The sequence below is a fragment of the Ochotona princeps genome, chromosome 6 (genome assembly GCF_030435755.1).
Source record: "Ochotona princeps isolate mOchPri1 chromosome 6, mOchPri1.hap1, whole genome shotgun sequence".
Taxonomy (NCBI): domain Eukaryota; kingdom Metazoa; phylum Chordata; class Mammalia; order Lagomorpha; family Ochotonidae; genus Ochotona; species Ochotona princeps.
Window position 1 is genome coordinate 85,289,134 of NC_080837.1, and position 12,164 is coordinate 85,301,297.

General features: G+C 42.9%; 1 protein-coding gene across 2 annotated transcripts in view; it reads right to left on the reverse strand.

The window, feature by feature from the left end:
• Window positions 1-1,482: 1,482 nt before the first annotated feature.
• MCTP2 (multiple C2 and transmembrane domain containing 2) overlaps window positions 1,483-12,164 on the reverse strand; it is a 192,783-nt gene continuing 182,101 nt past the window's right edge. For both annotated transcript variants that reach the window (XM_004593169.3, XM_058666591.1), the window contains 3 exons: window positions 9,590-9,699; window positions 3,562-3,659; window positions 1,483-2,474 (listed from right to left, as the gene is read on the reverse strand). In XM_004593169.3, the coding sequence (XP_004593226.2) occupies window positions 2,406-2,474; window positions 3,562-3,659; window positions 9,590-9,699 (277 nt within the window). In that variant the 3' untranslated portion in view covers window positions 1,483-2,405. The remainder of the gene's footprint in view (window positions 2,475-3,561; window positions 3,660-9,589; window positions 9,700-12,164) is intronic.

The following is a 12,164-nucleotide window of genomic DNA, read 5'->3' on the forward strand; positions in this document are numbered from 1 at the left end:
CGTGGTTCCTGGGTTAGAAGTGATACCATGCTAGTGAGTCTGAAGTCCGTGCCTGCTTCCCTGGCTTGAGCCATCCCTGTGTCCAGTGGCTCAGGCTGCATGTACCGCCTTGGAGCCACTTGGCAACTGTCTGTTAGCAAACCAGTAAGTTTGTGTTCAGTCACCCTTTCTTAAGGGTCCTCCAGCTGTAGCACGGTGAAGCTGCTTGATCGACACATCAGAGAAGCCAAAAAATGTCCCATTAGGGTGTTCTGTGGCATTCTGGACCTCAGTAAGGCAAAATGGGGGAAGTTGCTAAAGACTTTGTTAAGAACGAATCTTCTGTCCATGAGATGGTGACAAAGGGGAAAAATCAAGCTAGTTTTGCTGTGGTACCTCAAACTGCAAAACTCACGGTCAGAGCGTATGGTTAATACTTGGTTCACATGCAAAAGGCATTAATGTACACCATGAGATCTCAGGCATCTACTGGAGGGCTCTGAAATTATCTTCTCTCTGAAGACAGAGGCTGAACCCGTGTTGGTATCAACCTTAATATCTCACCTACAACAGTTTTCGAGGTCCAGTGTCGACCTAATCAGCTGGTGATCATTTCTGCATGCTGTGTGCTGCACTGAGGCCCTCCTGCAGCAGGGTGCCCCAGCCTGAGCACTGAGCATTCCAGCCAGGGTACAGAGCAAGTCAGTCTCACTCATGATGCCTTCTTTTTGGGGCAAATTATTTCATTTTGAAATTCTATAGCAAAAGAACAACAATGAAGTATTAGTTGCACTTTAAAATAAATAAGGGGTTGTTTTGCTGCTGAAAGTTTTCATTCAAATGAGTGATCTGATCTCACACATCTGTTTAAAACGTCTGACTTCGGTCGTTACCAAATGACAGACTGTGATGAACTGGGTGATGGTTAGGAGCTAGACAATGAGGCATTGTTTACATAGAAGATTGAGTAACTGCTCTAACAAAGGAGCTTCTTGGGGATCTATTGTACGGACAACTAAGAGATTTACTGGAGCTTTTATAATTTTTGCAAAGCTCTTTCCCAGCCAGCTTCATTAAGATGAAGTCAATGAACTCATGCAGACTGGTTCAGCCAAAAAGCAGCCCGGAAAGATACAAGATGAAGAAAAACAGACACGGGATGATAAGGTTTACACTCTTTGGCATTCTTCATAAACATTTTCTTTGAAGATTATTACATGACAACCCAGAGACAAAATACATAATAAATTTACTGTTAAATTACATGATTTCAAGATTTCTTTAAATGCATATATATACACACACAATACATAAAAATGCACAAAGTATGTGACAATAAAATAGACTCTTTACAACTTAAATACCATTTGCACAGAAAGGTATTTGCATACATTTGATATTTGCACACCCTCGGGACTCTGGTTTAACAGAGTGTGCCAGTCACGGAACTGCGGGGTTTTCAGGAGCTGCGGGGCAGACACGGGCACAGCGCCTTAGGGGCAGGGCTCGGACATTCTTACGGTATGTAGCTTATCTCGCTCCTCAGAGTTACAAGGGATGAATTCGGAGAGAGCAAATATTTTGACTTTCTGTTGAAAATATCCAGACGAATGAAATGATAATTAGGTAAGCAGCTCCATGTATCAGTCTCTTGCTTTCCCGCTCTTTATCTTTCTAAATCCTCTCCAAATTCACTGATCGTCCACTCCATGTCTACTGCTGTGTCGAAGCTGTATGTTGACGTTTTACTGAGGAAACTATCAAGCTGGAAGACATGATGTTTTAAGGCAAGAGTGTACTTTCCTAAACCCCTCCCTCTTGGAAGGAGAGATCGCTGGAGTCTCCCAGGAGACAGCCCATTGCCAGCCCGGTGTCCGTCACACACTGGTCACGGGAACCTGACATGCCTGCCCTTGCGAATCACGGCTGAAAGGCTCCTAAATAGTGAGGCTCCTGCTCGTCATTAGGAGGAGGTCTTCTTATAACACATTATTTATACAACTGATGATTATCAAGACATAAACAGAAAAGAAACTTAGGGGGACAGTAGTACGAAAGGAGTGAAGGGTGGGGAGTGCACGTAGCGGCATCGTAATGAAAATATTTTGGAACTGAGAAAATGAGTGGATTGTCCCCCTCAACCCAAGGGGTCTCCCTGCTGTGTTCAGGAAAAGCGTTCCAACCCATGTCGGCCTTGCTTTGCCTTCTGATTCAGAATGAGTATTAGCCTTTCACAGTCTCCAGATCATTTCCTTTTGCCAGGCTGACCCTCAGCTGCAGGTAGGACACACTATTGGTGCACATGTGTGCATCTGTGCGGGTGAAGAACGAGGGAGAACAGAGAATGTTACTCATGCCACGCATTCCTGGATACCATCAGCACAGCTGTGGCGCGCCCTGGCGCTGCGGTCCACACGGCGTGCGTCCTAGAGAGCACTGCGCTTCTTGCGAACCGGGCTCTGGCTGCTACAGAGCTTCAGTTCTGCGTACTGCACCTGTGAAAACAAACACACGGAAGGCTGGCAGCTGGGTAACCCTAGCTCACCACAGTGTGTGTTAATGGCTCCCCAAGGACAAGGCCAGGCAAAGGAAGGAAGGTCTGAAGGTAATGAATCATTCTCTAAACACAGGAACAGGGACGGATTAATTGCAGGAAGGATTTGAGAAGTCATGCATCATTTCTTGAAACCAAAATATTAGAAGCAGATTTTCCTAATAAGATGCATGAGTTTCTACCTGTTCTGGGCACTGCTAGAGGATCTTAGTTTTGCGAGTGCCCGTTTCCAGCCATAAGTCAGCTTAGTAACGGCCTCTGGGGAATGTTTATCTTAGTATATGATACAGCAACTCATTGGGAGCTACTCATTTAAAAAATATATCTAAAATCTTGAGAAAAAATAATCTCAGAAAATTGCATGCATTTATTTTCCCCTGAAAGGAAAAAAAAATGCTGGAATTGGTCTTGGGCCTCAGACTTATATAGATGTCTCCTAAAAATTAATTTCATTTGCAACGTGACAGCTGAACCATCTGCGATCAACGTGAGTACTCGGGGAATCCCCCAGGGACCCTTCCCTGGATTGTTAGAAGCTGCCTGGGGCGACACCTGGAGGGTCTTCCCAGCATCTCTGGATGCCACGGGAGGGCCCCCGCCTGAGCCACTCTCACCCTCCTTGGATGCCATGTGAGGGCTCCGCCTGAGCCACTCTCACCCTCCTTGGATGCCACGGGAGGGCCCCGCCTGAGCCACTCTCACCCTCCTTGGATGCCACGGGAGGGCTCTCCGCCTGAGCCACTCTCACCCTCTTTGGTAAGGCTAGTTATCAAAAAGGGGACCATCACTGGGGCATGGCAGCTACACAATGAATTCCAGAGTGTTCTGAAGTCGTTCTTTTTCAGGAACATTGTTCGCAATCACCTGCTGTTTCGGACAAGGGTTTTCCTGCTACCTCTCTGCAAACAGGGCCTCTTTAAGGACTTTTTGATTCCTTATCTTAATCGCTCAGACCCACACAGCCTTGTGTGCCTGGGCCTCTGCTTCGGCAAGACTTCTGGGTGGGATCCCAGCTGCTGGTGACCTACCTTTTGAACATCAGAGGGTACCCTCGAGAGGAAGTCTAGTAGCTCGTTGTTGTCGATAGAATAGGGATTTCGAAGCTTCTTAGTAAATTTGTTTATGCCTGAAGTGAAAAAAAGGCATCAGTTTCTCTGCTCGTTATATATATTTTTATCTGTCTATCTACCTACCTACCGATCTATCTCTTTAAAAGCGAGCCCGACTAGGAGAGGTGGATGTTCACAAGTAACAATTAGTGTGAAAACAGTCCCTAGACCTCAAGTCCTGCACATGTTGCTGTCATGTGGAATCATTCACGAATGCTTTTTCCTGATGGAAGGGAGGGGACTGTGGCAAAGGGACTCTGCCTTCTTCAGCTGTGAAAATCCCATTACAATCCCAGCAGCAGGGAGGCAGAACATACATACGAAACTGGGCAGTATGCTGGTTTCTTTTGGAAGACGCTGATTAACAGCCTCCTCAGCTATGAAAACAAAGGTCCCAGCTGGGAAAAGGCCTTCATTAGCCCCAACAAGCCGCTGCTTGGAGCCTCTGGGCCCAGGGTAGTTGCAGGAGGTGGAGGGTGGGAGTTGTTTTGATGTCACAAGGGAGCTGCAGTCTCTCCTCCCAGCCCCACCTCCAGTTCATTTTCACGGGTTTCTCTTCTCTTGCTGCTGAACAGAACTTGACATGTTGATTGCACTTTGAAGCTGCAGGAGACTGTGAAAAGTTATTATTGGGAAATTACCTTACGATGGTTGCTAGTTTAATTTATGGGTCTCAAAACGGACACGTGGTTTTGCCTGTGCGTTGGAGTCCATGTGACTTTAAGGGACAAGGATGGTGACAATGAGAAGGTGGTTGTCACGCGTAGATGGTAGGGCGTTCGTCTCTGGCACCTGCACCTTGAACTCCTAGGCAGGCCCAAACATACTCTCCTTAGTGTTCTCTGTACAACCGGTTCCTCTCAACCACCCTTGTCTTTCACTTTGCTCCTCGGAGCTGCTCTGCCCTCATCCAGAGCCCGTGAGCTGGAGCCTTTCACCAAATGTCAAGGCTTTTTTCACGTTGAGTTTTAGAAGCAGAACGACTAGGTGGCCTCTGAAGTTTTGCCACAGGGTGCTTGCTTAACAAGAATCCTATCTGAAGGCCTGTCAGTCCCGATGAGGCTGAATGGATTCGTAGCTTCCTCATGCTCTGAATGGCTCCCAAGCAGAAGCCAAGTTCAACAGTCCCCAACGCACAAAAGGCTTGATGTTTTTCTTCCTTCATTAAATGTTACTTTGCTTTCATCCAAAGACTGGACTTCCTGCATGGCATTGTACCTGACACAATGCCAACCTCTAGGCATGTCTTTAGAGGGTCAGATTTACATCTGCTTTGCAAATGGGAGCTAGCCATTGTTCAGGAGTAAATGGTGGCATGGTGGTCGGGCTGTGGAAGGTTTAGCAAATGATCTCCATGTGCCGGAGTCAAAGCTGCACTCTGCCTTTCTTCCCTCCACCCCCACAGCAAGCTTCACGTTTCTAGCTAAAATTTCCCCCAGCTTTCCTTTAAACTAAAATACTCTCACTGTGTTATTCTAAAGACATTTAATTGTAGCATGGGCTTTTTGGCAAAAGAAAACAGACAAAGCAAAATGATGAAGGGAGACAAAGATGTATTATTGAGAAAAGATATATCTTCTATTGTTAATTATATACAGTGCGCGCATCTGGAGCCTTTACAATGAACAGCAAGGCAGGGATAATATCGGAGCCCATCAAAACACTGCATGTGCCGCTGCAGAGAAGATTATAAACCTGCACCAGCCAGGGCAGCACTGGCCCACAATGCACGGAGACTTTCTGGATTTGAAACAACTTGGGATAAAAATTACAAGGCAATCAGATAACATGCTTCACAAGCACACCTTATTTCTTCATGTGCCTCCGGCTCATACCTTTCCGGAATTCCACCACATTTTCTAGTATGTGAATTCAAGTGACAAACGGAAAACAGACTCCTTGGTCATCTACAAGGGACTGTGGGGTAAGATGGCAAGAGGCCTGGTACAGGATATCTAGACCCTACTTCTGACATCCTGTGTGTTGTGATGCCAGGAAGCCCCCGAGATTCATATTTCTTATGTTTGAAATTTTTCAAAAGCAAAGACTTCTTCTATATGGTTTTCCGGGTTGACAAGAAAGTCATGCTGGGCAGTATGTGCAGAAGGTTCCAGAAAATGAAATTCCACAGCAATGTAGGAGGCTACCATCACATCTGTAACTGTACTCAGGTCAAAAAGACAAAGACGCTGATTGAAGGAGAAGAGGCTGTACACTCTAGGGCATCTGATCACATACATAAAGGGAAGTGTGGCTTCATCCCATCGCATACTCAGAACACCTTTAGATTGAGAAAGAAAGTATATGTGCTAGAGTGGGAGAGAGGGAACAAAAATCAAGTGGGTGTACATCTTAAAAGACTAACACTTGAAAAGACTATCAATTTACTTCTCAGATCACAGATTAAAGGCAGCAGTGGGGTGGCATGAGTCTGCCATTATATCACAAACAGAATTTCTTGGAAAAAGTCAAGAGATATGTAAAACTATGTAGCTGTTTTATATATTTACACATTTCAGAATAGCCCTGAGAAATATTATACTTCAGAGGAGAGGGTCTATTTGCACACGGATTCGCAAATAGTTACAGAGGTGAGTAGAGGTTACTTAGGGTGGGCACATGGTGGTTTGCTCCTTTTCCCGACCCTGAGTGCCCTCCATGTGCAAGACATTGTGCTACCCAATGTTTAAGAAAGGGAGAGTATATTTTATGTTAAAAGATTCAAATTTAACTGGAGGTTTACATGTATACCTGGAAAAGATGAGAAAAAGCACAGAAGGAATGTGGGAAACTCCTCAAAGGGGAAGGAACCCACATAAGACCTAATCCTGAAAATGATCTGCTTTCTGGGCACATGTACATCGACCAAGTAAAGGAATTCCCATAGATGCTGTCTTCTAAGGAAAAGTCCAGTTATCCCTCTTCAAGTTTATCTTTCACGTAAACATTAAAAGTAACATTCCCACACAGAGAAGACGCTGCTCCAAGTACAAGTGGTGTCTGTAGAGCACAGGTGTTAGGTTTACAGAGCAGTCATACTATAATATTCATAACTCCTCATTATTGACCCAGTATCTCTCTTTAGTTACACCGTAACTACAGAGCTAAACAGAAAACATAGTGTCTCCTCAGAGTCTTAGGAGAAATCATTAAAGGATTCATGAGCATGCACACTATGGAAACACAACTTCATCGATTTCAAAATAATTTTTCACATTTTTATTTCATTTTCAATAAACTACCTGTGAGCAATAACTTTGGTGAGCCCACGATAGTCTCCATATAAATTACGAAACAAGGCTATTGTTATGTGCTTATCTCAAATGATTCTGATGGTTGATAAAAAAGAAACCACATTCTACAAGCCTCATATTTGAGGGTTTGGATATTTTCTGCCAAGGGACTAAATGCATGGTACAAAAGTGTTAGGATCTTTCTCATCCTTTCTATGACTCAATGAAAATGAATAAGAAACAAAGTCAAATCTCTAATTACTAGACTTGCGGTGTTCCTCCTAAGTTTTTTATATAGAAATGTTTCTTGTGCAAGGGAAAGTTTACACACAGATGGTTAACACACACAGTAATGTTCTCATTACTAATGGCTAACTTGTCCAGGAAAGAACAAGCCCCAACAGGCTGTGAGACCATCCAGAGTGGCATGGTGGTGCCTGCGTGATGAGTAGAGTCAACGGACTGCATGCTGATTATCAAGGCTTCTGACTGCGCTCTCCCTATCAACTCATGAGTAAACCATGAGCTCTGCTCTAGAACACAAAACTAAAGAACCAATAGGTGGAGCTCAAGGGTTCTATAGAGAGCATAAAGCTCAAAGGATTACTATTGCCCCAGGAGATCTCAATAGTTTACGGCCATACCACCCTGAACGCGCCCGATCTCGTCCGATACACTGCGTTCAGGAGATCTCAATAAACTCCATACTGGCTAATAGTTTCATCCACACATTGGAAAATAATTAAAGCAACACTCCATTAGAAAGTTGTTGGAAAGCTGGCATGATCTTGGAGGATAGCAGAAGTCAAAGTGATTTGGGTAGACAGAACAAGGAAAGCATCAGAATCCCCACTCTGGCGATCAGAACAGCACATGGTTAGCCTCCCTACGGAGGGGCAGTGCGCAGCAGCAATGCACAGCCCCAGGATGTTGAAGATGTCAACGAGCAACAGTGCTTCGCTGCTGAGCACGCCATTCAACTCACACGGATTTGAACGACAACAAAACATCAAAGCAGTGTAATCTTGAAGAACATTCTCGTCAGGGTTCCACAACAATTCTGTGTTGAATGTCAGCAGTAAGTAGATGTGGAAACAAATTAGAAAACTAACTGAAAAGGGGATATTCTCCAATGCCTCACAGATGGCATTTAGAATACAGTATTCAGTCTCCAGACCCCGAGGAGCCCCATGGTATTTCCCAAGGAATAAAACTCAGAATGGTTGCAAACTGAACAAAACAAGCACACGAAGTACAGCTGAGCCTGGGTATGAGAAGACCTTCCTCAATAATGACAATTATTATATCTAATGTTTCTTTTCTTAGACTGACCTTAAAGACAGGCTAAGTTATACAGGATTCGCACATTCTAAACAACTCAAAGAATTGTTGCATTATACTCTCTCAAAATCAGTTAATGCCTCTATTTTTTATTTGAGAAGTAGTGATAGAAAAAGAGAGAGAGAGAGAGAGATAAGGAGAGGGAAGACACATTTTCCAGCCACTGGGTTACTCCCTAAATGCCTATAGCAGCAGCACTGGGCCAGGCCATAGCTGGCAGCTGAGAACGCAAGCTATGTTTCTCACATGGCTAACTGAATCCCAAGTCCTTGAGCCATAGGCTGCTGCCTCACAGCATGCAGGAATAAGGAGCAGAGCCGAAACTCAAACCCAGCCACGCCTTTTGTGGGTGTCCCAGCTGGCTGCTTAACTGTCAAGCCAAACACCTAATGCTGCGTCTCTGCTTTTAGGACTTAATCCTTTTCCCTGTCTGTAAATGCCTGTTTGGTTTGGCTTTCCTTTGGAGCAGGGGTCTATCTTTAAATGGTTCTGGAAAGGCTGTGGCTTTAATCCAGCACGTGCAGGCTCACAGACTGTGGTCGAAGGTACACGCATCCCTCCAGCACTGCAGCACAGGGCAAGTGCTGATGGAGGCGCTCTCCACGGCAGCTGCAGGTCTGCCCTGCCCGCTCCTCCCGAGGCCAGTGACTGCACAACACTCTCTGCGTCAGCCAACAGCCCACCCAGTCACAGACACAAATATTCACAAAGCTGCTTACATTTGGCCCAGTAGCTGGCTGGAGTATTAAATCAAGTTGTGAAATTTATTTCAAGTTTGTCATTTCTGGTTTCTGCTTAAATGCAGCTGATTTTTATATAGATGCGCCATTTTCCCCTGGTAAATAATCACTTCCTCTCCTTTCAGGCGCTACTTAGAAAGTCACAGAATGTCTCCTCCTGCCTCCCCACTGCTTGTGGGTTTAACTATGGGGTTAGGTTATTTTTTCCTTCCAGGAGAGATGAAGTGTCAGGAGCAACCTGCCAGTGGCCATGTCTACTTTTACATAATAGAAAGGGCAAGAGGCAGGTGTTTGTTCACCACTGGAACAACACTGTTTCCGGAAAGTTACTGGGCCACAGCAATATATTATTAGAGGGAATTTATGACTAGGGAAAGCCAAAGGGAAATGGCATACACAATCCCATTTTTATTTGATCACAATTATGCAATAAGCCTATAAATACTGGACTGTTCATTCATGAAACTGGCCTTTTCAGGGAGGTCCTGGAAGTTCTGCTCCCCAAACACTTTCCTTAATCTCAAGCTTAATTGCCAACAAGAGCACACTTAGAGTTTATAGCCATACTTTAAAAATGAGTAATTGCTTCTTACCTGAAAACGATCGCTAGCCAAAGGGCCACGCTGAACTTACCCCAGATTAAAATGATGTACCGCAGTGGGATGAAGTACAAAGCGATGGTGGCCCCTGCCAGCGTCAGACAGGCCAGCAGCGAGAGGAATGGGACCGTCCAGTTCAACGTGCTGTAGACAAACCACATGCATGTCATTTTCTCTGCTGCTCAACAACCACCCAGAGTTATTCTATCATGTGTATTTCATGGCCACTATTAGACAATAAAAATGTCTGCTAGAAAAGCTGCTTTAAATCTTTTAGCTAAACCTAACAAAGCCAGTGGAGCCCCGGGCAGATCCTGTTGAAGAGATGGTCCTAAGGCCAGTGACTAAGATGATTCAACCTGTGTAGTACTAGCTGCTGCCTTCCTGGAGACGAGTCTCTCAGAGAAGTTGGAGTATCATCAAGCTGACGTCACTTCCAAGTCAGTATTTGCCTTCTAATGAATGGACCGTATGCTAGCAAGTATTGGGAAAAAAGGAGTACGTTATTACAGAGCTTTGGAGTTCCTGTGGTTGATAACATGTTTTATAACTTTCAGACCCATTTATCCCAGGAAGCTAATATTTCCTAGAATTGGGTGAAGGAGTATTTGACTGCAAAACCATCACTCCACCAATCACAGCACACACACGTGATTTTATCATCCATTATTTTAATGCAGCTCCTGTCTCCTTTTATTGTATCTACTGTTTGCTTAAACTTGTGGAAAGCTAAGAATGCAAAGAGCTGAACTGCCTTTTGTTATTCTTTCTGAGTGTGTTTGGGGCAGCAGGGATCATGGAGGTTTAAGTGTGTAAAAGCTACTCAGTATTTGCTGTGTGCTCGACACTGTACTGACTTTCTCCTGAAAACTGTCGGTAAGGGTCTCAGTAATTCTGCCAAGCCAAACATTTTTATCCCCATTTCACAGATGACCAAATTAAGGCTGAAAGCAATTTCCCAATTTATGTTACTCATTGCATCAGTAACAGTACATCATTTATCTTCTTAAGACCATTTTCAATATTATAATCTCTGCTTGTTCAGAGGTTGAACGATATAAATCTATGTGTCTTTAATTTCTCATTTTCTCAAACAGTAAATTAGGACACCCTTAAATGTATTTGTTTGGTCATTTTGAATTCTCAAGTATTTCTTGCTTATTTCCTTGCCTTAGGCTACTATTTAAGAAAGTGCTGAAGAAAATTGGATTATAAACAAGTCTAGGCTCTGTCTCTAAGCTCTCCCCTGTGACTTCAGGAAATCAAATCAAACAATTAAAATATAATTTCCTCTCTGCAAAATAGAATTAATAACTATACCATATATTTTGCTAATACTGCATAGGAATGTGCAGTAAAGTAGTTCAGTGTCTGACATGTTGTAAAATCTGTTACTGTCAATTTTTTCTTGGTCTGTTTTGTTTGAATTTCCTTTAGTGAATTATAATATCTCTTTGGATAGTGAAAAGTCTTTTCATATGATTTACCATTTTGTATACCATATGATTTACCATCTATGTATACCAAAAAGCTAATCTTGGGAAATCAATAAAAAAATTCAATTTATGCACAATAGTTACAAAGTTGATGCATGAATGGGCATGCACCCCCCCTAAAAATGTGAATGACACACTCCAAATGGTAACTGATACATTTCATTATAACAGAATAACGGGAGGGGAGGGAGTGGTACAGTGGATAATGGAAAGCTTTGTATTTCATTGGCTTGGTTTGCTGTTATAATAAATATATATTGACTATTATATATATATATGTATATATATATAAAATATGTATTTTATACATGCATAACATGTTAATGAACATTCCACCAAGCCCAGTAGAGATTTCATGATCCATCTCCCCCGACCAAAGCAGCAAATCGGGGACGTATATATAACATGCATATACATATATTTATCTAGAGAAAGTATATAATAGAGGCAGGTATACCATGAGCTGAAGATACATTGAAACATACATCTGTACTTCTGAATAAAGTTTGGACTCTCAATCAAACCGTTAAATATATCTTGATAATAGGATGCTGGACTTTCTATCATTAACTATACCCACAATGTCAGGATACACTTAAATAGAAGAGTGATGGAATTGCTACTGTTTTGAAGGACTATACTATTCTTATAATATTGAAAAAATCTGGGGGAGAAGGAAGGTGGGATGAAAAACCATGATCCTAAGGAAAGGTATGATGAAAAGTAAAAAATGTTTTAAAAAATCTGAAAAATGGAAATTGAAGATGTGACCCATAAAGAGCTAATGAGCAATGATAAAGAATATTTGAAAATAAATCAAGTAGAACTCTGAAAAAAACAAAACTAGGATAACTGTTTCAAATTTGATAGATGAGTTAAGATTTTAAATGGCAGAAGAACTTGGATTAGTGTAAGATCTTTTGAGGAAAATTCTCACAAGGCATTCATAGCATGGCTTGCAATGAAAGAATCTTGACTGAATTTGAACTATAATACTGCAACAAGGTGGAGGAATCCACCATGGGGGGAGGGTACGGGCAGGGGTGGGAGGAATCCCAGAGCCTATGAAGCGACGTCACATAATGCAATGTAATTAATATAAAAAAATTAAAT